The 25,906-nt window shown below is 45.7% G+C and overlaps 1 protein-coding gene across 2 annotated transcripts in view; it reads left to right on the top strand.

Annotated features, from left to right (window-relative positions):
• Sh3rf2 (SH3 domain containing ring finger 2) overlaps nucleotides 1-25,331 on the top strand; it is a 110,733-nt gene extending 85,402 nt beyond the window's left edge. For both annotated transcript variants that reach the window (XM_057788237.1, XM_057788236.1), the window contains 5 exons: nucleotides 8,153-8,244; nucleotides 9,621-9,791; nucleotides 17,148-17,392; nucleotides 20,379-20,737; nucleotides 23,215-25,331. In XM_057788237.1, the coding sequence (XP_057644220.1) occupies nucleotides 8,153-8,244; nucleotides 9,621-9,791; nucleotides 17,148-17,392; nucleotides 20,379-20,737; nucleotides 23,215-23,490 (1,143 nt within the window). In that variant the 3' untranslated portion in view covers nucleotides 23,491-25,331. The remainder of the gene's footprint in view (nucleotides 1-8,152; nucleotides 8,245-9,620; nucleotides 9,792-17,147; nucleotides 17,393-20,378; nucleotides 20,738-23,214) is intronic.
• Nucleotides 25,332-25,906: the final 575 nt, after the last annotated feature.

Genomic DNA, 25,906 nt, shown 5'->3' with positions numbered 1-25,906 from the left:
TTTTTTTTTTTTTTTTTTTTTTTTTTTTAGAAATTGCCCATTGTATTTCAGAGTCCAAGTAAAAGAGACAAAATAACCAACTCCTTTTCCCTCTCTTCTCACCTCAAACAATCAAGCCACTAGTGGAAATTGGACAGCCTTGGTGCATAATAAATCCTGCTTACACAGCAAAGAATGCTGCCAACACCAGTGTATCTGTTTCCAAGACATCCTTCCCAGGCTGACCACTAGTTAGAGCACTGAGCACAGAAAGGCCAGGGACAGAAATGAGACCAAGACTTTACTCCTGGCCTGGCTCAGCTCGAGTGTGTCCCTGTGTTCCCGCTGCTTTCCTCACAACCTTTGACTGTCCCTAAGTCAGACTAGCGAGGAATGCCGGCAGTCATTAAGCTCTTGTTCATAAACATGGTGGGCCTGTCTGCCATGTGCCAATAATTTATTCATCTGGGTACAAGTAAGTAACTGAGGCCTGGTTACATGCCAAGCTTGGATGCGCAGTTAGGAAGCAGTCCCTAGACAGATGTGAGCAGCTGTGCACTGGATCACAGAGAGTATACTAGTTTAATTGCTCACCTGCCTTGGCTCAAGTGGCGGAACACAACTGGGAACTGCCTGGCCTGCATTCCTGAGCCTGGTATTAGCCACTTACAGGCACCAGCCTAAAGAAAGCCATCTCCAGGGAACAGCATGCCCACTGTTGCACCTGGAAAGCGCCTTTTGCTCATTTGTTTCTTTGACCTAAAACAGTACTGACAAACGGCAGCCTGTGGGCCAAGAGGTGCCTGCTCCCTGGTCTGGAACTGGGACAGGGAGGGAGGGGGGATCAGAAGAGTAGTACTCTATGGAGGGTAAGAAATATCTTTCGTTTTCAGTGTGCAAAAGTAAAGTATATTGTCTACAAATAGGCTTGCTCTCTGAATATTCTCCATGATTGATTTCAAACCACAATCATAGAGCTGGGTGATTTTGAGTGAAACCCAAAGCAAAGCCGAAAATACTCTGATAACTTTACAGGAAAAAGGTTGCATGACCCTGAACCTTGCTTGACCTTTCTTCTTTTGTAAGACTTTGTGAGCATATGTGTCTGGTCACTTTGAGCCCTGTAAGGAGGAAGGAATACTGAATGCACAGCCTGACTACACATGCCAGGGACCTCTCTTACTCCTGTCTAAAGGAGAGGCGGGGTATAGTTTCTGAGGCACAACATCCAAGTTTGACCTCAGGCATCCACATGAACATTTATGCAGACGCACAAACATGCACCCCACAAATGCATATGCATGTGCACACACACTCAAATAGCACTTGTTTTTTTTTTTAACTTGCTATAAAGATTTAATGAGAAAATTAAGTGCTTAGGAATGTGTGGCCTCTACTGAATAGTCTGTGAATACGAGGTCTTGTGATGGTTGCATTCTCAAAGGTTTATTTTGGTCACTCTCATTTTATCTCGATGAGATTACATAACCCTTAAAACAAGGGAATTGTGCCTTGCTTTTCAAACCCTTTCATTCACAGATGGCCTCACCTAGAACACAGACACACAGAAGAGTCACTGACTGGAAGGGATCAGACATGCCCCAATGAGGCTCTGTATTAGCAAATGCCTGTCTATCTGAAACCTTGACCAGGTCCACCATTGAGGGAAATAATACCTGTGTCTGTGGGAAATCATCCAATGGGAAAAGAGACTGAGGTTGGGAATATCAAGGGGGAAAAAATAAAAACAAAAAGCAACACTACCCAACTACCAATGCACCTCAATTTTCCTGTGTTACCAACTTCTTGATGCCAAAGGAAGAAATAACTGGGTAAGAAGAGTCTTGTCCTCATTGGCCCACTCATCTTCTGTGCCAGTGGTTTAGATGCCAGTCTTCTTGGAAGAACTCAGTGAATATTTGTAGGGTGCTCAGGTGTGTTCTGAAAGCTGGGCTACAAGCAGGACATTTGAAAACAGTCTGAAGTGTTTTGGGCTCTCTTTATCCCTATCGGATACAGGAGGATTCTGGAAGGTGAGAGGTAGCCATTGTCCAAACACCCTGGGCTCTGTGCTTGTGTAATTGACTCGGTGACAGTAAAATTCAGCCGAAGTTTAGCTGCAAGGCAATTGAAGGTCTTCAGTTGCCACAGGCTGGACTATCTAGGGGCCTGGCCAGCTGACTAATCAAGAAAATAGTAAAGGCTAAATATTTGTTATCATATTATTATATTATTATCTATATGGAAAATTCAAAAGAATGCAGAATAATGCATTGAGAACAGGTATGCCGTTATCAAGGTTACTAGTTTACTAGTCTTAAATTAGTATTTATAAACACACTTCTATACACCAAAAAAAGGAAGGTAATTTTCTTTTGGTGTTTGTTTATTTTCTTGCTTGCTTGCTTCAGTGTCTCTCCCTAGCTCGGGGTGATTTGGAACTCACTGTGTAATCTAGGTGCCCTCAAACTCATGGCAATCCTCCTGACTCAGCATCCCAAGTACTAGGTGTAAAGTTACAGACTTTAAAGTGTGAATTTATTTTTCTGAGCAGGGCCTCTTGTAGCCCAGGCAGGCCTTGAACTTGACTTGTTGAAGAACAGTGACCTTGAACTTCTGACCCTCCTACCTCAGCTTTCCCAGAGCAGGGATGACAGGCAGGCACTATAATGTCAAGTTTTCTGCAGTGATTAGGATCAAAAAAGACAAAATAAATGATGAATTGTGTCGTGCTTTTAGCCAGGAACATGCAATATTTCTCTTTAAACGGTGTCTTATCTAGGTGTGGTGGTCCACAGTGGCCCTCAGGAGGCTGAAGCAGGCAATCAGCAAGATCAAATGGCAAGTTCCCAGCCATCCAGGGCTACAGAGAAGTGCTTCGTGTCACACAATTAAATAAAAAGGACAGGAGGAGTGAGGGAGAAAGGGAAAAAAGGGAGGCTTGAACGAACAGCGGAGAGAAAAACAGGAAACAGCAAGAGGATAGGAGGGGAGTTGAGGACAGGTCGGGCCTGACCTTTAATCATGATCCTCCTGTCTCAGCTTCCTGAGTGCTGGGATTGTAGGAATGTGCCATCACACCCTTATTTCAATATCTTAAAGTTGTTATTCTCCCCACAAACTCACTCACCTAGAGTTCCTTTTCATGTCACTCAAACAGTAACTCTTTTTTTTTCAATTGATTTTTATTGAGTTCTACAAACAGTAAGTCTTAAGGTTCAGAGGGAGCAACAAAAAGCCAGAAGCAAAGAGATTTCTAAGAAGGGGCGGGGTTTGCTTGGGGCGGGGCTTGAGGTCTGAGGATCAGATGTCCCTTCTTACTTTAAAACTAAGTCTGAGCCATGCTAATACTTAGCTGCAGCTTCTTTTAAGCCAGTGGAACATACTAGAAAACCTGGAAACAGACCATGTGGAGACGTGATTTATGGCAAATAGCTCCGCGGGTCAGAAGGGAAGAATGAACTCCAAAGCTGAGTTAATTGGGTATCCATGTGGGGTAAGGATGAAACTGGATTGATTCCTCCCTCATCAAAAATCAATTCCATGTGGACTAAAGAACTTATATATGAAAGGTAAAACTTTCAGAAGGCAACATAGAAATGTACCTCACGACCCCAAGATTAAAGGGCATCATAGCCAAGATTTTTCAAGTGAGAATTGTATAGGAAAGCATTATATAATTAGGTGTGTCCATCAAAAAAAAAAAAAAAAAAACACAGAATAAAAAAATACAAGCTACAAGGGATTTATATCTAAAAATAATAGATTCCACAACTTAATGAGAAAATAAATAACCAGAGGGCTTTGGAAAGACAAACATTTGGAAAGAACAGACATTTCATGTAATAATAACCATGGGTAACCATTTGAAAACAGGGGAAATGAATAAACTCAAATTCATTGGAATATCAGAGACATGAATGTATAACCACAATGAGTTAGCATCTCACACCAGCATATGAGCAGATATTAAAGAGCTGAGTGTTACCTCATGCTGGCAAGACTCTAAAATAACAGGAATTGTCATTAGTTGCTGGCAAACGTGTAAATTGTTACAGCCACTCTGGGAAACAATTTGTTACTACCTAATAAAACTGAACAGGCTCCTGCCCTACGGCCCATCAATTCCATTCCTGGGTGTATATCCTGGAGAAACTTGTACATGGGCACAGGGGACATGTACAGGAATGTTCATAGCAACACTGTTCATAACAGCCCCGGACTAAAAGCCGCCCAAATGACATATAAACGATAGACTAGTCCCGTGGTGGTATATTTCTGCCATGAAATACGAGACAGGAGCCACAAATACACAGCAAACCCCCGTGTCGCAGGATGTACTTATTGCGTGTTCTTTTATATGATGTTCACAGCAGACAAAACAGAGAAGCATGTGCAAAAATGTGTGCCAGGAAGAAACTACACTGAAAAGGCCTGGAATGATTAGATGATTTGCACAAACTTTAGCACTGTGGTTCTCAACCTCTAGGGCAGTGGTTCTCAACCTTCCTAATACTGCGACCCTTGAATACAGTTCCTCAGGTTATGACCACCAATCATAAAATTATTTCATTGCTACTTTGTAACTTTTTTTAATTTTGCTACTGTTATGAGTTGTGATGTAAATGTATGACATGCAGGCTCTCTGACATGGGACCCCAAAGGGTCACAACCCACAGGTTGAGGACTGCTGCTCCAGAGGGAGGGGAGCCATGTGGTTACTGAGAAAGATGCAGAGAGCTGCTAAGAACAATATCCAAAATTCCATCTGTAGTCTGAGTTGGGTGGTATCGATACACTCATCATCCACACTATTATGTAAGTGATGCATAAAATCATATATACTTGCTGTGCACATGATGTGCTTATGACTTATATTTTTTATATAAAATAGAAGTAACAGGGAAGAGGTGAGAAGCAAATGACAAAAACAGCATGGCCAAAGAGATGGCATGGCTGAGAGGACAAGCAGGAGCAGAGGAAGGTTGGTGGCTTGAATAAGGATGACCCCCATATGTTTGATTCAGATATTTGAATGGTTAGGGAGTGGCATTAGAAGGTGCAGCCTTGCTCAAGTATGTGTGGCCTTGTTGGAGGAATGTGTCACTGGGAGTGGGCTTTGGAGTTTCATTATGCCCAAGCCAGGTCCAATGGTTTTCTCTCTCCTTCTGCCTTTGGATCCAGACATAGAACTCTGTTACCTCTCCAGGTCCATGTCTGCCTGCATGCTGTCATGCCTCCCACAATAATAATAATGAACTAAACCTCTGAACATGTAAGCCATCCCCAATTAAATGCTTTCCTTTCTGAGAGTTGATATGGTCATGAAGTCTCTTCATAGCAATAAAACCCAAACTAAGGCAGAAGTTGGTGCCAGGATTGTGGGATATTACTGTGACAAACTTGAAAATGTTTTAGGGAAGACTGTAAGGACTTTGGAACTTTGGGCTAGAAGAGCCATTCAGTACTGAGAATTCAGTGAACTGTTTTGTCAGAGGTTTGAAGACAAGAATGTCAAGAGCCATGCAGACAATGAGGGCCTGGCTTGGTAAGTTTCAGAGGGAAGCAAAGATTCTGCCAGGCCTTTGTGGTAGAATATGTGGTTCCAGTCAGGTGGGGCTGAAGAATCAACTGCAATTAACTAGAGACCAGAACCACTAAGTCACCTTTGTTTCACTGGTATAATTAATGCTGGTTAGCTGGAGGTGTGAAATTACTGATGATTAAAAAGAGACCAGCATCAGTGAGGTAAAGTCTTCTGGGAAGTGTTTCCTGAGAGTCAGCACACAGAAGCTGTGTTCCAAAGGTGGCCAAGGTTTGTAACCTCCCGCTGGTAACCTAACTTGGTAATGTAAGAGTCACCCAGGTGGTACTGATTTTGAAGGCAAGGGGTCATGGAGAGCAGCTAAGGTTTGGCTCTGTGAGAGGCCAGAAGAGGCCATCGGTGAAGGTGCAACCTCAGTAGCAGTTAAAGACCCAAGACTGAAGGGACCACGCAGGGAAGCAGAGGCCTGGCACCGTGAAGAGAGCCCAGGAGAGGGTATTGGTGAAAGCACAGCCCAGGTGCAGCAGGAGACCCAGAGAGATGCCAGTACCATGGGACGACCACCGAGAACAGCGGCAGCTGGAGGCAGTGACTCCTGCCCAAGCTTGGAAGACAAGCTGTGTGGGATGCAGGGGACAGAGCTAGAGACATGACCCAAGTTCTTTGAAGGAGCCCAGATGACTGCGAGTGAATCCCACACAGCGGACATTGCTTTGGTCAAACTGTGACTGTGCACTGGTATTTCATTCTTGTAGTAGGAATTATTTAATTATTTGGGTTTTTTTTTTTATTTTATGGGATCCCACAGCTGAGAGATTAAATTTTAGGAGATTTTAGGTTGTAAAAGAGGTTTTGAAGTTAAAAAAAATAAAAAACTTGAAAGTGTTTGAATTTGTAAAGACCATGGGACATTTTAAGTTTGTAAGATGTTTTGTATTGTGATGTTGATATTAATGTTAATGTGTCATCTGCAGGAGGAACAAAAAAGGAAAGGTTGCAGCTTAACAGTGCTGTGTTTCCTGTGTGTCTGATTGCCAAGTAGTCAATTGTGCTGGACAGTTTGATGTCAGCTTGACACAAGCTAAAGTCATTTGAGAGGAGGGAACCTCAGATGCCTCTATAAGATCAGAGCTGTAGGAATGCCTGTAGAGCTTTTCCTTCATTAGTGACTGATGGGGAAGAGCCAAGCCCATCAGTGGGTGGTGTCATCCCCTAGATTAGTGGTCCTGTGTTCTATAAGAAAGCAGACTGAGCAAGCCATGGGGAGCAAGCCAGTAAGCAACTCCCTTTTATGTTCACTGCATCAGCTCCTGCCGCTAGGTTCCTGTCCTATTTGAGTTCCTGTCCTGACTTAATAATGAAGAGCGATACAGAAGTGTAAGCCAAACAAACCCTCTCCTCCCCAATTTGCGTTTTGGTCATGGTTTTTTGTCATAGCAATAGAAACCCTACCTAAGACAGGCAAGGCTGGAAAGGGAAGCAGGAGACTATTCTAAGATAGCTCAGCCTTTCAAATGTTTGCCACCCAACTAAGAAGACAAGTTCAACCCCAAGAAGCCACATGAAAGACCCAGATGTTGTGGTGTGTACTTGTTGTCCCAGAGATGGCTCACTGGCTGGCCAGCCTAGCATGATCAGCAAGCCCTGGGTCCCAATGAGAGTTCCTGTCTCAAAAAAAGAAAGAAAGGAGTGGAGCGTGGGGACAAGGGAAGGGCTAATGAGATGGCTCAGCAGGGAAGGTGCTTGCTGCCAAGCCTGATGATTGAACCTCTGAATTCTATCCCCAGGACCTGTATAGTGGAGACAACTGATATCTATAAAATTTTCTCTGACTTCTACCTTTGTGCATGCACGGTCACGGGCACACACACACACACCCTTTTTCTTTAAGCACATCAGCCTGTTAGACAAAGGAAGAATCTAGGAGAGTAGGCAGAGTTCAGAGGTGTCTATCATTGCTGATCTGGTTTTATCTGGAAGAAATGGAAAGGGTTCACAATCATGTTCTGTAAGCTATTGTATATGCTGCTAGGACATGTGTGTGTGTCTGTGTGTCTCTGTAAGTGTGTGTTTTAATGCTATCAGTAGTTAGTGAGCAGGTCGGCTCATATCCTAGACTTAATTTTAAATTGTTTGTCCTAGTTAAGTAACTGTTGTGTCCCCCCCCCTCCAAAGTGTCTCAGCTTCTGAAGGAAAAAATGGGGATTAATATGCTACCTCCGGTGAGGACTAAATTTGTTGATACTTAGAAGGCTCTTAAAAGTGTGGGGGAGGAGCCAAATGCTGAGTCTCAGTCCGCTGTCCTGTTCTTCTCCATGTGCAGGTTTTCACACAGGGACTGGGTGGGATGGGACAGGAGAAGCTCATGGTCCTGCTGGCTCTCAGTTGACAGCCTGCCGTACTCTGCTACACTCCTTTGAAAACTTAGCCCTGAACACCACCTGGACCGGCCATAAGACACCTGCTCCCCGTCACTCTACCCAGAGCAACAAACCAGAGAGATGGCCGGGTGGGCGGTGCTGAACATGGCTGTTGGTTTTCAACCTGTCAAGCTGCTCTGTGATTTGTTCACCTGCCTGACTTGGGGTGCTCACTGGTTCTGCTTGGCTGTCTCTCCTGTCTGTATAGGTCAGCACTTCTCAGCCCGCACCTGCCTCCCCGGGACATTCCACAGCCATGGTCAGTGTGCCCAGCTCCCAGCAACAGCTCTCAACTAACATGTGAGTAAAAAGCTCAGCACCTCCTCCTCAAGCCTCTGGAGCAGAGCTCTCATCCTTGCAACCCTCTGCCACTAGTCTCCATGCCCAAACCATAGCATCCAAATGGCTAACCTCGCCTCCTTTTCCGCCACCGATGATGATGAGCACAGATGAGAAAACTGCAGATTGGAAACTATAGCACTGCTAGGAGATTGGGTACTGAGCAGTCTCTATTGTCTCCCTGAAGGTTTAAAATATTGGGACAGAAATGAATACTGACTTACTAGAATCAGTAAAAACAAATAGATTCAGCATTGTAGGTAAGAAGAACACTCGCAAATAAGATCCACTTTGATAACAAGTTTATGTGTGTCTCACAGTCCTTAGGATCTCAAAGGACTGCCAGGCATGTCCAAACTGCAGCCTACATGCCACATGAGACCAAACTATGGATACAGCCCAACACGCAATCATAAGCTAACTTAAAACATTATCAGATCTATTTTGCTTTTTTTACTTTCTGTAAACTCACTTATACAGTTATGGGGCATAAATTTTGCAGATGACAACATCATGTCACAATGTCAAAAGCTTGGCCACGCCTGGCTAAAGTGACCCCGAACCCAAGGCAATTAAGTTCTTTCTTTAATGCCTTCCATGAGGCAGCGGCTCTCATGTCCTCAGCCTCAGCTTCTCTGTTCCCTGGTGTCCTCACCACCATGACTCATACTTGGCCACCACCTACCTGACTCCTGTGTGAACTTGAGAATACAGTGTCCTCTTTCTCCTCACTCACATTTTTGCATGATACAAACCCATCCCCCTCCACCTACTGTTGAGCCAGTGGAATCATTATGTGCAGAAATAATAATGATAGTCAGCCCTGCCTCCTCCTTCCCAGCGTACACTTTGCAGTTGGCATCCAGCTGTCTCCCAGGCTGCTCCTAGATGTCAAACCAACCCCTACTCTCAGTCCAAAGAGGGTTTCAAAGAGGCTTCTGTCATGACTCCTGTCACTCTGAGCCTTGCTGTCTTCAGAAAGACAGCAGACAGCATTACCGTGGACTGTCATACACCTCTGCCACTGATCCTGTCCTTCAAGTCTCCTCTCTACTGGAAGTCAGTTCCCCATTGTCACAGTGCCCATGTTGGCCTATCTGATTGCCAGCTGTGCCGTGCTCTATGGAGTGGAGAGACAAAGGCAGGAGACCCACTGGCATTTCAGCCAGGGTGTTCCACTTCTGTCTGCCTTCCATGGTTAAGTTTCCACTTTTAATGGCGTTTGTTGCTAGGTGCTGGCAGGTGCGCTCTAGGGAATGGCCTCCCCCAGCCCTTCCTCAGCTTTGCGCCCTCCCCAGGCATGCCCTGCCTCCCTTATGAACTCTTTGCGTTCCCAGGTTTGTAGCTCTGCACGCTTATTCAGCCCACGGACCTGAGGAGCTGGACCTGCAAAAGGGAGAAGGCATCAAGGTGTTGGGGAAGTACCAAGATGGCTGGCTAAGGGGTCTCTCCTTAGTCACAGGACGAGCTGGCATCTTTCCAAGTGACTACGTCATCCCTGTTTTCAGGTGCGTCTCCAGGGCCCTTGCATGGGTTGAACGGATGATGGACTCAGGGCCTTTTCAGAGTAAAAGCCTAGAAATAGCTTTTGCCTTCGCATCTCATTAACACACACACAACATATTTATAACCACACCCCCCTAGAGGTCTCACTGTGTATTTAAAGGCTGGCCTGAAACTTAGCCAAGTTGACCTCAAACCCCCAATCCTCCTGCCTCAGACTCCCAGATGCTAGGACTACAGGTGTGAAGCACAGTGCCCAGCTTTGCCTCATTTAACTCTCCGGCCATGCAAAGAGCCAGGTCCAGCTCCTCAGGTCCGTGTGTCACTCTCCAGATGAAGGCACTGACGCGCAGTGATATGGCTGGCTTAAGATTGCCTCTGAGGCCTTCTGCTGCTGAGTCTCAGACTTCCCACATCGCATCTGACATCAAAACAATACCATTGACCAACTCATTGGAAAATGTGACCAAATGCCTCCCTGGAGCATCTTGGAAGGTTCTCAGGACACTCAAGTATGAGGCAGAATTTCCATGGATTCAGATCCATACTTGTCCAGCCATGCCCCGGATCAAAGACTGGTTACCCTGAGGGAGCCCTTCCTCCCAGTGTTCCCAGTGACATACCTAATCAATGTCACTGACCCTTAGCTTATCCTGTCTCTCCACACTGTGCCCATCGAGTCCTGCAGACCACAAGTTTATTGTGATTCCTCCAGCCCCACCTGCCCAGCTCTCAGGCACCCACTAAACCCTGTCTTTGTGACATATCAGTGGGTCACAAACTCCAGGCTAGTGACAGATGCTGTGAGCATCCAAGCCCCACTGCCACTTTGGCAGACCTTCCTTCAGGTGGGCACTGTGTCCGGAGGAGGACAGCAACAATGGTGAGAAAAGAACAAACTACAGGGTGGAAGAAATTGATACAGTGGGGAGGTTTAGTGGGAAGCAAAGGACAAAGGGATCATGAGTGACTGTGTGTGCCAGAAGCTAGACTGAGGTCATGGTGACAACAGAGAAAAGCAGGGGATACCATTTAGAAGGTCTGGGTTCAATAAAAGGCTACATTCTTAATAGAGTTTCTTCTACATGGCTAGCTGGCGAGGCAGAAGGACCCCTGACTAGATAAGTATAGGCAAAGATGAGGTCCTCAAGGACCAAAGTTATATAAAAAGGTTTTTTTTTTTTTATTTTTCTTGTTTTGGGTTTTTTATGTGACAGAAGTTGGGACGTCATAGCTATTCCTTTCAATGTAAGGTGCTTAGAATTTGTTGAAAGAATGGCAAACCAAAAGTGTGTGTCGCTAACGCTTTCATCTCTTCAAACACGTTTAATGTTTTTATAGATCCTATGTGTATGAGTGTTCTGCCTGCATGTACGCATGTGCACTGTGTGCAGGTCTGGTGCCCTCAGAGACCAGAAGAGGGCATCAGATCTCCTGGTACTGGAGTTACAAATGGCTGTGATCTACCATATGGGTGCTGGGAACCAATCTCGGGGCCTCTGAAAGAGCAACGAGTGCTTTTAACTGCTGGGCCATCTCTCCAGTTCCTTGATGTTAACTATACATCAGATTTCCTGGACCTGGGGAAATATTTGTAAATAAAACACACATGCATGCACCTATATCTGTGTGTAAGGATTCGACTTTAACGAGGGAAATGGGGAGGTAAGCCAAGCTGATCTTGAAGAGAAGTACATTCTAGGCCACAGAAACAGCAAGTTCAACAGCCCTGGGGTAGGAATGGACCTGACATGAAAACCAACTAGACTGGACAAGAGCAAATGACGGGGGAGACCAATAGAAGATGAGGTCAGAATGGTAAATGGGGCCAAGTCATCTAGAATTCTTAGATCATAATGAAGGGTTTGGTTTTAGCTTCATAGCAGTTTTGAGCAGAAGAGTAGCACAATCTAACCTATGTTTAGCCATAAGCTCTCTGTTTGCTGGTTTGAGAATAGACTGTAGCGAAGAAAGAGTAGAGACAGAAAATCTAGCTAAGGGAATACCGTAAGGATCCTTCAGAGAGGGTAAGTCATCATGCTGTCAGCATATGTGGTGGGAATTTGAGGATGCAGAGTCCACAAATGCCTTAAAACTAGAGGCATCAGAGGCTTTCTAACACTAAATATCAGAAGGGGAGGGGGAGAGGATTCAAGGTGAATGTGAGGTCCCTCCCCCACCCCAGTTAACCAAAAGATAGCGTCTCTTTTATTAGGATGACAATGATGGAAATACCAGCAGAGGGGTTTGAGCTGTGACGCAAACACTTACTTCCCAGCAGATTAAGTGTGAGATGTCTGATGGTAACACAAGTAAAGATGCTGGTGAGCCACGAAGTACGCACGGCTAGCATTGAGAGAGCCCTGGTCTTGAGATGCTATTTAAAGCCATTAATTAGACGAGATTAGATGAGATCATTGCAGTGTGGTGAGGTGTCAAGAGACTAATAGGGGAGCCAGAAGCTAAAATCCTCAAGGAATAAGAGGAGAAGCAGATCTAGACAGTAGGCGATTGCGACAGCTGTCATGGGCAGTGGAGTCTGATGAGATAAACCGAAGCGGGAAGGTATTGAAAAGAAGTTGGGATGATTGCAAAGGGACAGTAAGGAGAAAGGGGGATGACTATCTTCTGTGGGATCTGACCTAAGGAGTCTAGGACCCATGCCGACTGCCAACGTCTTTGCTTATATGTCAGCCTAAGCCCAGAGTCCTGGATGCGTCATCAAAGTATTAGGATGAATGAGAGTAGTCAGACATTTGCCGTCTCTACATGAGTATTTTTGAGGAAGTATAAACAGAGGAAAGCCTTCAGTGCCCCGGGGTGATCGGAATGTGTGGTCACCGTGTGCATGTGGGATTCCAGCTTCCCAGTACTTCTGCTTCCGTTCTCTTCCTTGGTTTTCTTTTAAGCAGACACCCAGTACACCCAAACATGCAGGCCGTGCATATCTGTGCTCACCCCCCCTGAAATGGCTGCATACCAGACAATGGTGGAGTTCCGGCACCACAGATTGCCAGTGAGCTGAGCCTGTTTCCAAGGCCACAGAAATCTGAACATTAGCAGATTGTGAGGTGTTAAGGTTGGGACATGGTTTTCTTGTGGGGAAGTGGCATTCCCAAGAAGAACAAGTATCTCTGTCCCTAAGTGCTGTTGTGTTAGAAGGAATCTGAGTGTTATTTCCTTGACAGTATTTCTCATACAAAGAAAGCTCCCGTCCTCACTAACCTTAGATGTGAATAACGTTTGCCAAATTTTCCAGCTGGGTACACCTAGGCCCTGGTCCTACCCATCCTTATGTTTCATCCTCCCACTTCTCAGAACTGAAAAGTATTGTCCTTTGTCATCTTTGTTTCTGCTACTACCAAGTCCTATGTGAGAACCTAGTAGGTTAAACAACACATGCAAGACTCCTTTCTGCTCTTCGACGCCCCCCTTGCCTGTTTCCTATTTATAGCGATGGCTCTGTAGTGTCATTAGCTCCCTTGGTATATAATGCCAACAGTTCAGGGCTCAGAGATGCGAGGTGTCCCCTGGGCACTGAAACCTTTGCTTTTAAAGCATCATGCCCTGACAAACTGAGACAGAATTTAGGAATTAACTATCTCTACAGACTAACCAGAACTGGGCACTGTGACACAGGCCAATAATCCCAGCACTCCGGGAGGCTAAGATAAGAGGATTGGCAGAAGTTTGAGACAAGGATGAGCTATATAGTGGATATCAAGGCAGACAGGGCTACACAGCGAGAATGTCTCCCAATCAAAAATGACCAAAATGGCAAGGTTTCAATTTAAATTTCAGTAAGTGGACCCATAGTTAAAAAAAAAAATACTTCAGCTACCAATGTGCCCAGCTCTTATTAACCATAGCTAAACCTCTGCTTCCATGAAGTCTCTTCTCTTCCACACCGCAGATATATGAAGGGTTTACAGTGTCCATCTGTTCAGCATCCAAACCCCTTCTTAAAAGCACCAACATCCCCTTGAGTCTTTGTCCTGTGTGCTCTCAGTAAGTGGTGGTCCTCAACTGTCTCCTCATCCCATCCATAACTAATCTTCTTTTCTTGTAGGTTGGTGGTGCATGAGACAGGGTCTTGTGGTAGCCCAGACTGGCTTTGAACTTACTGTGTAAATAAAGCTAATCTTGAGTTTCTTATTGTAGGGGTTTGAATGAAAATGACGCCCTGTAGACTCACAGGGAGTGGGACTATTAGGAAGTGTGACTTTGTTGGAGTAGGTGTGACCTTGTTGAAGGAAATGTGTCACTGGGGATGGGCTTTGAGGTTTCACATACTCAAGCCAGGCCCAGTGTCTTTCTCTTCCTGCTGCCTGAGGATCCAAATGTTGGTTCTCTAGTGTCATGTCTGCCTGCATATCGCCATGATGGCAATAAGCTAAACCTCTGAACCTGTCAGCCAGCCCCAATTAAATGTTTACCTTTATAAGAGTGGCTGTAGTCATGGAGTCTCTGCACAGCAATAGAAACCCTAATGAAGATACTTACCCTCCTACTTCCATCTCCCCAATGCTGAGATTACATGTGTGCCACCATGCCAGCTTAGCTTGACCAATCTTGCAGTTCTACTTGGACTTTGAAACAGGAGTCATGGAGGAAAGAATACAGGAAAGCTGAAGTCATTATGGTGAGGCCAGCAGTTACTTCTGATCCACACTCCTGCCTCAGATCCCCATCCTCCCACTGAACCTTCAGTTGCCCGCTTGCATCCTGTTCCCAGGTCCTTTCCACCTAGCTCTTATCCTCCCAGTAGATCCCTGTCTATACAGCTAGGCAGGATGGCTCTGTATTTTAGCCTTCACAGACAAGTATGCCTGCCTTGTGTCTTATGGGTGGGGGAATGTGACAAGGAGTCATCACTGTGACCTTTTTTTCCCCACATAGATATGAGAAAGATGGTCAAAGTTCAACAATTCTCCTTAGTAGGAGGCTGCTTCCCATGGCAAGTCCAGCAGAACTCTATGTGGAATGCTCTCTTTGAAAACAGGATAAGGTCTAACGTCGCAGACAGAAAGGGACACAGGGACCTGTGTTAGCAGAGCAAACCAGAATATCCACTCCTCCCACTTAAGCCCAGAATGTATTTCAGTGTCCTCTGAGAACAAGGGTCATAATGTCTTCAAGGTTTGGGGTTTCCTAGGGATTAATTAATACAAGTTAGCAAAGTGCTTTGATGTTGGAAGAAAATGCTAGGTAAGTGCTAAGCTTTTTGCCAAAAGACATAGAGGGAGTCAGCATTGGATGGGGAAAAAAATCACAGTTTAGGAGTTCCTGGAATCAAGCCCAGTGCTGAGTTTATACCTGGTGCCATAAACAGTCGTTCAAAGAAGGGACTGGTGGAATGAGACTGGCTTGAGCCTAATTAGCTCGATTCTGTCCTTGCTTCTGTTTCTCCTGCTGGAAACGATTTGGGAACTCGTCTTGCCTGTTGCTGATGCACTTTGCAGCAAGTAACTCCCAGAGGCCTCTTGTTCAAACCCAGATCAGCTGTACTCTGCTATAGAAATCATTTGCTGGAGATCTTCTTCACTTCCCAGGCCTCATCTCTAGAATACAGACTTGTTTTCTCACTAATGGTTCACTCCACTCTCTTATTGACCACACCATGGGGACCAGACCAGGTTGACAGCTCTGGATACGGGGTCCCTTGCTGCAGGCATCCGTTCTTAGAACACTTGACAAGCCTGTTTCTTGAGTAGCATTGGCCAGAGTTAAACAATAGCTTGCCTGCTTTCATGCAACACTGGTTCATCATTATAGTATACATCGTGGTTTCTTGATAGGCAGAATAGATGACGAGGATGAGGAAGAATGAGAAGAAATAACCTAAAGAAAACTATGGAGGGCACTGGGGGATATGACACCTGAAGGCTTTCTATACCAGGGCCCTGAGGGAGTTTGTCATTTCTGTGGAATTATCAGAGGCTATTTAGTCATCAGAGTGACAGAGTGACTGATGGGCTGCCCATAAGAGACAGGATGCCAGGTTTGGGTCATTTGAGAGAGAGAAAGGCATGTCAAGTAACAGCTACGACCATATACTTCACAGAACTGGAAACAGTGGTCATGAGCTTGTTGTTTATAAAACTTCAGTGCTGCTCATGACATCGCAGCCCAAGACTGAAGCATTAGCATCTTACAAAGTCACTTCAGGACTGCAAGCTGCCTAAGTTGATTCCAGGTGCAAAACAGACAAATTTTCTCTGTTTCTCCAACTAGCCCCGGAGTTGGTATAGTTCTGAAGTGGGGCAGAGAGCTGGCTCAGACCTGGTTTACCAGACCTCCAGTCTGGTAATTGCTTGGCCAAGTAACCATGAGTCTCTGTGTGTCTATCTTTCCCCACATACACCGTGTGTGTGTGTGTGTGTGTGTGTGTGTGTGTGTGTGTGTATGTAAGAGAATGCACATGTATATGCAAATGGGTGTGGAGGCCAGAGGTCAACTTCAAGTGTCATTCCTTTGGAATTATCTACCTCATCTTTTGAGCTAGGGTCTCTCATTGGGACCTAGAACTCAACAATTCGGCTAGGCCGGCAAACTCCAGGGATCTGCCTGTCTCCCCCTCCCCAGAAGATACTACTACCGTGGCTGGCTTTTTATAACTGGATGCTGGAGATTGTTCTTGGGTCCTCGCGGTTTCACAGCAAACACTTTGCCAATTAAGCGTGCTCTCCAGTCCCATAAATGCTCTGTGTAATTTACAAATTAAAAAGTCTATAAAGCTATAGGGAAAGTGGCACTGTCTTGGAAAACTGTCACGAAGAACTCACGTTAATATGTGTGAAGTACCTGGCCAGTGTCTGGCTTACAGTAAACCCTCAACGTGTGCTAACCAAAATGACTAGAAGGAACTCTCAAGGCATCGAGGCTGAGGCTGCCATTCGACACACACATTAATCAGCAGAATGGGCAGATGGCAGAGGCTATAAAATAAACCTCAGAACCCCTCACCTTCAGATGGTTTAGCATTGAGTGGGAAAGCTACTGAGTAAACAGAGACTTACCAAACAAAGCAAGAAAAGAGCAGTGAGCTTACGTAAGGCCTGCACCCTGACCTTGGGCTGAAGGAGTGTGGGGTGAAGGGTGATTCGAGCTACATGGAAAAATGAAGTTTGAGGGTGCAGGGTCTTCCAGGACTTCATAAGCCCATCTCCCTGATGTCAGGACCCACATAGTTATTAAGGTGCAGGGGGGTGGGATCAACATAGGCAGATCTGTGGGTGACAGAAGAATGGGTGTGGATGGTCAAGGGTGGCTACATTCATATGGTTGGGAACTGTTTAAAAAAGAAATGGGACTCTTAACTGAACATTTTCTCTCTCCATTTCTTCTCTTTTACAAAATAGTTCAACAACTAGAAAGACATCTAGTTTTCCAGATCCCCGGAGTCCCACTGTCTACACCACATGGGCATTACCCACCTCCTCTGTGTCCTCTCAGGGTAGCTTTTCAGAAGGTGATCCCCGGCAAAACCGACCCTTCAAATCCGTCTTTGTGCCCACTGCCGTGGTTAACCCTGCAGGAAGCACAGCCGGCCCAGGGACTCCGGGACAAGGGTCTCTTCGGAAAGGGCGGAGCAGCATGAAAAAGAGTAAGTGGTGGCAGAGAGGTACGTGTTTAGAGCTAAACAGCAGGGATTCCAACTGGGGCACACTGGAGGGTTCTCATAAGAACAACTGGTTTTGAGCTGACCCTCTGCAAAGGATGGTTCCCAAGGAAGGAGTGCCTTTATTGAGTGTAGCCTAGACCAACTGAAGACCACTTCCATTCATACATACATGGTGAATAACAGGGTGGCAGCATGTAATTGGATTGTAGCCAAGGGGGTACCCACGCAAAGGCTGACATTGCTGGTTCAGTGCTTCTCAGACTGTGTTCTGGAGACACCCCTTGAGTGGGCAGGGCCTGGAAGGAGAAGACAAGACTCTAGAGACAATACTCAGAACTCATTTTCTATTATATTGTTTATGTAACCCATGCAGAGAAGTTCTTTTTTTAAAGGTTATGCAAAAGTAAGACTCTCATCTTACTTTGGCCCACCAGGTCCAGATTTTTCCAGATTGATAGACACCTTCCAGTCACACGGCGTGCACCATCTCATGGCTTTCTTTTTTCCCTTCTATAATATCCATCCTGAGCACACGGCAGTACATGCACATCTATCATCAATACCATGCTGTTGTTAATTCTCAACATAGTAAACTTCTCCATGAGATTTCATTTGCAGGGACTCAGGAAAGATCCCGAAACCTCATTGTACAAAGCAAGAAAGGATCAGGATCCCTTCCGGTCACAATCCAAGTGTGGGACATACACTTTGTTCTACATCCCCAACTTAAAACTGGCCCTGCCGTCTCTCGGGCCATCTCACCAAATGATTAAAGCACGAGATGCAGGACAGAAGAGTAGCACAAGGGACACAGTATGCTGCAAGGGGAAGTCCCCAAGAACAAAAAAAAGCAAGTGTCTTCACTTCTCCGTGTCCCTGTCTTTTCCATCTCATAACTGGCATAGCCTCTAACTGTGGCCACCAGTATCTCCTGTTTCTGGCTTCAGCCCCCTCTTTCCCGCCCCCCACCAATTATTCACCCTAACAGCCTTGTACAAGTTTCTGTCCTCTTTATTTTCCTCATTTGTAAAATGGAAATAATACTCAGCTCATCCCCCTCCATGTGTTACACCATGTTGGCACAGTATCCCTATCAGATTTAGCCACTAGGCTAACCATACAGTGTCTACCATATAACAATCTCTTGAGAACATGGCTTTTTAAAAAGTTATTTTCTTGATAAAGTCACTTTAATTATTAGTATAGAAATCACTTCGTTACTACTACAACTAAACAGATTATCTTCGGTCCATCTACATCATGAGCTTGTTTAGGGTTGAAATGTTCCCTCAATCCAGACCATTTAGCCATGCAAACAATTGCATTCCACTTATGATAGCTCACATGTTTTTAATACACTACCTCTTTAGGGCTGTGTAACTTTTGATTGACCTGGAACTTTGACTGTTTGTGTTGTATACACACGTAATAAGAGAGTATTAAGTCTCTTGAAAACTGGAAACTGACCAGATAACCAGATAGGCAAAAAAAGCCAAATTTCCCCCCACATCTATGGGAGTCAAGGATGTGTTTGTCTGGTATTGCTTTGACTTCCCTAGTTGCAGAAGCTTTCCTTTCTCCCATTTTCCAAGGAGAGGTAGGTAGAGCTGTCAGTCTCTCCAAAGGCCTGTGCCGCTAATCAGTGGAAAAAGGAGTGTGGAAATGGAAAGGTCAGACTGGGCAAATCACAACATGCTTGCAGCAGCTGAGAATACACTTGAGCTCATTGTCCATGATAACTTCCTGCTTGGTGAAGGTTCACAACCACAACACAAAGTGTGGCTTGGCTCAGGCCCTCCATGCTAGACACGGATGACTTTGCTTCAAACGAGTGTGTCCAAGCTGGGCAGTAGTGGCACACACCTTAAATCCCAGCACTTGGGAGGCACAGGAAGGCAAATTTCTGTGAGTTCAAGGTAAGTCTCTTCTACTGAGTGAGTTCCAAGACAGCAAGGGCTATGCAGAGAAACCGTGTGTCAGGAAAAAAAAATGTGTCCAAGAACTGTCAGGAAAGACCATCATCAATAATATATGGTTCTTCAAATGTTCGGAGACCCTTTGAGAATGACCCACAATGCTTCGCACAGTTTTTTCTCCAAAGGCAAGGAGCCTCCCATTTCTTTGGTCACTTATAGAACTTACACCCAAAGAACGGGACCTTCTTCTTAGAGCCTCTTGGGGAGGACTTGGTTTCCATTACCTGAGGAAGGACTGTTTACATGAAGCAAGCATGCGCAAGCGTGCGCACGCGCACACACACACACACACACACCACCCCATCAGACTTTTGCATTGCTAAGGCATGCTGCGCTGTCCTTCACATAATAGTGACAGCCAGCAAGCATCTGTGACTTCAGGTGCTGCTTGGCAGGTTGGCTATCCTATAAGAAGCAATCCACACTCCATGATGTGTTTGGGAACCTTTGCTGAGCATCAGGAAGTAAACAAGAGCAATGAGCACAGGAGGCGTTCTCAGTGGCTGCCCCACCCCCACACTTAAAGTTTCTATTAACAATTTTTTCAGCACACAGGGATGGCACCTGCCTCCTCTCCCTCTTCAGCCCTCCTGCTCTGTTGTCTGCTCACTTTGTGCTTCTCACTTTCTTCTTACTCTTTGGCCTGTCTGCCTCTGTGTTTGCTTTTCACTGTGAAACTTTGTGTGTCTGTTTCCCTAGCCATCCTAAAGAGCTAGAGGAAGAGAAAAGGGGGCAGAGGGGACATAAATTGAAGCAGCATTCCTTCAGCCACCTCACACAGCATTCAACTAGACATTTACCTGCTGCCAGCGACAACAAATAAGCACTAAAAATAGAATTGGTCACCTTTGAAAGATCTCAGGAGAGTGCGAGCAGTCATCTTAGAAAAGCCTTACCTATCTATTCTGGGATATCAGACACAGTGCATACCCAGCCCGCACGCAATCCTCTGTCAGCCATCCTATTGCTGATACTGCTCTGTCATCCTGCAGATGGATCCTTGCAGAGACCAGTGCAGTCAGGGATCCCCACTTTCATGGTGGGATCCCTCAGGCGCAGCCCCACCATGGTGATTCGGCCTCAGAAGTTCCAGTTCTGTCAGCCGCAGGGAATGACCTCTTCCCCAGCACCCATGATGGTAGAGATGGGATCTAAACCCATTTCTACTGGGGAGCCTGCCCTGACCTGCAGCAGCAGAGGTGGCAAGACCAGGATCCACTCAGCGGCCAGTTCCCTCATCATGGAAGGCAAAGAGATACCCATCAAGAGTGAGCCGCCGCCCAAGCCGCCTGCCTCCGCCCCACCTTCAATCCTAGTGAAACCAGAAAATTCAAAAAACGGCACCGAAAAGGTAGGGATGGAGTGTACTTGGGAGCCTGACTCTTTAGCGTCCCAGCTTTGCACACCATGGACATGGCCAACCACACTGGCAGCCTCCAGTAAAATCTCTCCACACACAACAACAACACAGTCCCACCCCCCTCACACCAAGCATGCCTTCTCCTTCATAAACATTCTATGATCCAGAAACGGCCTGGAAAGAAAAAAAAAAAAGAAAAAAAAAACATGGTTTGATTTGAATCACTGCTCTGGTTAGGTGGCTCTGGCTAACACACTTCACCCTTCTGGGCCTTTGTTTATTCATTCATGATTTACTTATTTGCCTCATCCATAGAAATAATAATATAGAGCATAGAGAGGTGGTTTGGCAGTTAAAAGGACTTGCAGCTCTTATAGAGGACCGGGATTCAGTTCCTAGTACCCCCATGGTGACTTCAAAACCACCCACAACTCCAGTTCCAGACGTTATGCCTTCCTCTGACCTTGGCAGGGACGCACGTGGTGCACATTGATACATGCAAACAAGACAGACCCATATATATAAAATAAAAACAAATCTAAAAGATGTTAGGTAAATAATAATAATGGCCATCCATGGGCTTGGAGATGACATTATGTAAGATATGGGCAGTATTTCCACAGGGCTTGATACATAACTTCATCAGATGACAGGAACAACTAAGACAAGGGAGAATTTAAGTGATGCCCAAGTCACATCGAATGGTAATTCTAACAGCTAACTTATTGTGACATCTATGGAATCAATCAGATCTGTTAACATCTGGAGATTTTTGCACTAGAAGACATGGAGTTTTATAATGTCCTTGAAGCAAGAGAGATGATGAAAAGGAGAAGGTGACATGAAGGAATCAGGTGATGTTCCTCACGATCCTTCAGTTTACTGAGCATCACTGCACTCACCAATCATCCCCCCCCACTACCACCCTCACCACCCTCACCACCCTCCCACCGTTGTCACCCACGCCCTACAAAAACATGGATGGGATGGAGTTCCCTCCTATTTGCTAAGCTAACTACTGAATATGCTAGCAGACACCATGCACAGCGCTCCATGTGTTCCATCTCATTAAACCCCAATAACAACCCTCTGAGGTAGGTATTATTTTCATCCTCATGTAGAATGAGGAAGCAAAAGCTTGGGGAGTTAAACAACATTGCCCAAAGCCACGCAGCTGACATCTGTGTCCGATACAAAAGCCCAGGTTCTTTCCACTCAGCTTGTACAGAAATGCATTTAGAAAAGTTCATGGTGACTGACAGAAGGGTTGGGAGTGCTTATTCCAACTTCCAGTGTTCATGCAATCTAAAGGATCCCATGCCCCAGTTGTCCAATATCACAAGTCATCAGACACAACCCCCGAACTTTGACGTCCCAAGATCCCACTGGAAATGTGAGAATCAGAAAGCAGGGGAAACTTGGAGACAAAAACGAGGTAATCTCATGGAACAAAGAAGTAACTCCCAGGAAGTACCACAGAAAGAACGCTTTACTAAGCTGTGGGACAGTAACTAGCTAAAAACAAACACCTATAATTGCCAAGCAAGATACATAACCACCTAGGAGGCATGAGAGAAAGCAAAGTGAGATGGGGCTTCAAGCGAAGTGGAGACACAGTCTCATAAAAGGGGAGCAACCCTTCAGCTCAGCCAGGTGTTGCCAGTATTGATCGGCCCAGAGCTCCAGATCTTAGGTTATTTCGGATGCTTGCATTTAGGTTTTATTTTGGTTTTGAGACATATTTTCACTATATGGGCTTGGAGATGACATTATGTAAGATATGGGCAGTATTTCCACAGGGCTTGATACATAACTTCATCAGATGACAGGAACAACTAAGACAAGGGAGAATTTAAGTGATGCCCAAGTCACTGGCCTCAAACCCACAATCCCCCATCCAAATGCCTGTGCTACCACACTTGTCTCTGTTTCTTCCATCTTTTAAAAAAACACTTGAAATGCGGCCCTGTATATTGGTCTAGTGGTCTTAATGTACAGAAAAGTCAGTCAACACTTAGAAGCCTAGATGGTAACAGCAGGTGTCCAGGAAACCAGCTCTGGGATGAGCATTTCTAAGGAGATTATGGGGAACTCATCAGGATAAACCTTAAGGACAAGCAGAGGGGAGAGGGGAAAGGTGAACTTGTATTTTCCAGAAGCGTCCTTGTGAAGACCACTGCTGACCCTGTTTCTTCCAAACTATTCACCCTAATTCTTAAATCCTTCTGCCTCAAGAACAGCTTTTGCTGGCTGCCTATGAGATGCTACTCCACCACCTCAGCGGCTTATGCACCCCACAGGGTATATTACACGATGCATAGTAGACACAAATGCTTGCTGAATGAACACCACCTAAATGAGGCGTCTTGAGTGGGCACAACTGTAGCGAAAGGACACGTCTTATCCAGGGGTTGGGGGTAGAATACACATCTCACACCTAGTCCTTTGCTCTTCCTTCTATTTTACAGCAAGTCAAAACCGTAAGATTTCAGAATTACAGCCCCCCTCCTACCAAACACTATGCCTCTCATCCCACCTCTGGAAAACACGAACAGCCAGCCACCTTGAAGGGGTCCCAGCCTGAAGCAGTCCCCTCAGGAGCGGAGATGACCGTCCTATTTGCCCACCGAAGTGGCTGCCACTCGGGACAACAGACAGACCTCCGGAGAAAGTCAGCGTTTGGCAAGACGATGCCCCCAGTATCCACTGCTTCAGCCACACAGACCGTACTTACCAGCAAATGATTCCTTGGGTAGCTTTTTCTTAGACACAGAAAGAGGTGAATTGCGTGTAAATACAGTCTGCCTCCACTACAGGCCTCCTACTGGTCTTCTAAGGATTAGTCTACTCGAACACCCGTTGTAACCTGAAGGACTGGGAAGGTGTGAACTGGGGCCCTGAGTTGGTTGGCCTTCTCTCCCCATCCACCCTACCAACACCACACCACCACCCTGAGACAGAGTTTCTCTGTGTAGCCCTGGCTGTCCTGGAACTCACACTATAGAGCAGGCTGGCCTTGAACTCACATAGATCCACCTGCCTCTGCCTCCCAAGTGCTGGGATTAAAGGCGTGCGCCACCACCACCCAGCATGTTTCTAAACTTAGTGATTGATTCAGCCGAGCCTACGGCTTGAGCCAAGAAATGGGGAAAGTGTCAGCACCTGGGCCTTACGCGTGCAGGATTTGGCCTCTCGGCCTGTGCGCTCAATGTAAAACGTCTCTGCATCCTAGGACAGCTGCAGTATGGCGGAGGTGAAATTGTTCTCAGGGCCTCTTTGACCTCATCACCATCCCACTTTCTGCAGTCTTCTGAGAAACCACGGAAACTGAAGGGAGTTACTTCCTGAGATTACTACGAACAAGGCCAGAGAGAAGGCTGACTACCAAATGCCAAAAGATTATTATGCGTTAAGCTTCTTGGCCCGTTTCTTCCCACATATTTGTACACAGTAGATAAACAGGGGGCATGGAGAGGCAGATAAGGGACATGGATGGCATTATAGACTTTTCATTTTTCCCCTCACAGCAAAATGCGCTTCAAAGCAACCTTGACTGCGCAGCGAGTCTAGATCCATTTTCTGCTTGCATTCCGACAATTTTGCTCTCCGAGGCTCCTAACCGTTTGAGGAACATTGGGGCAGATGACTTATTTCCCCTAATAGGACAAAGGCAGAGGGCAAGAAGGGGTGCTCTTTGGGGAGAGCTGCTACCAAAGGAAGTGGACAGAGAAGGCTTGAGAAGAAAAGAGAGAAGGAATAAAGGAAGAATCGTGCAGGTGACAGACACAGACGAGATGGGGCAGGAAGTGGGGGAAGAGCCAACTTCTCAGGGAAGAATATAAAGCAGGTTTGGTGGGTGCAATGTTTACACCACTGGCAGTTGAGGGAAGAGGACAGAGTCTGCCATGGAGAAAGGGTCAAAATGAAGTGACTCCTCGTGGATGGACTGGAGTGAGCAGGTCCAGCAAGGGAGCTTTGTGAACAGGGTGGGGGAGCAGGGAAGGCAGCTCTGGGAGTCAGGGTCATGCTCTAAGACAGCCCATTAGTTCTCATTAAATGTAATTGTTGTGACTTAGCGCTCATCACATGCCCATCAACGTGGACACTTTGGTGCATAAATGCCATTTGCTACTAAGGCTGGATGCCACTTAAAATAAAAACAAAAAAGGCAGGTCTAATTAGCCGTTTACCGCAGACAGTTCTTGCAGGTCTCGGGATTGTGAATATACATCTTTAACCCACCCACACACTTGGCAAACTGAATTATCTGTAGGCATTTCTAGACGTTAATAGAATAAAATGAAACCATAATCCTGCCAAGGAATACGACATCTGTGCCAGAGTTTTGGAGCCGGTGGGGCCCACGGTAGCATGTTGTTCTTGCATTTCTGTGAGACTGGGATTCATGTACACACCAGGAATCATGCTGTCATGTTCAACTCAGGACAGCCAACCAGATGGAGAAATAACACAGTCGCAGGGACAGAAACACACTATGATTTTTCTAAACGTGGGTACCCGTGCCTCATCTTTACTTCAGAAAATCACTCTCATTAAGTATACCAAGTCACTCTAGAGTGGCAAACATACAGTGTCGTAAGCCAACTGATTGTTTAGGCTGTTCCCCAGTGGCAACTGGTCCAGTGTGTGGCTGACAAGTAGATGGTCTGTTTACAGGGCAACAGAAAAGGATTTCTATGAGATCGAAATGAATATGAAACATGAAATAGAAGGTTTTCTCTTCCTGCCATCTTCCCAGCATAACCTCTCTGAGAAATGAGCATAACTACAAGGACCTCCATGGCACAAGCTTTCCATCCACTCCCAGAGTCGAAGGCCTCCCAAGGCAAACCGCAAGAACATTGCCAGTGCTTGGGTGGAATGGGCTGATATTGCCAAGTAAAAGCTGATTTCATGAACACCTTTTTGATGAAAATGAAACTTTATTCATGTATCAGCCCTACCATAACATTGAGAAGTATATTCTGACAGTTGGTTGTAAGCAAAAGCCTATTGTGTTTCCTCCAGTTATGTGTTTTTATTATTCTCTCATATATTACATCTTAACAACAGTCTCCCCTCCCTCCACACCTCCCAGCTCCCCCTACACACAACTCCCCTCTCCCCAGATCTACTCCTCCTCTGTTTTCCCTCCAAAAA

The sequence above is a fragment of the Chionomys nivalis genome, chromosome 14 (assembly GCF_950005125.1).
Source record: "Chionomys nivalis chromosome 14, mChiNiv1.1, whole genome shotgun sequence".
Lineage (NCBI taxonomy): Eukaryota > Metazoa > Chordata > Mammalia > Rodentia > Cricetidae > Chionomys > Chionomys nivalis.
Note: the sequence above shows the minus strand (reverse complement) of the source record. Positions and strands in the feature narration are given on the sequence as shown.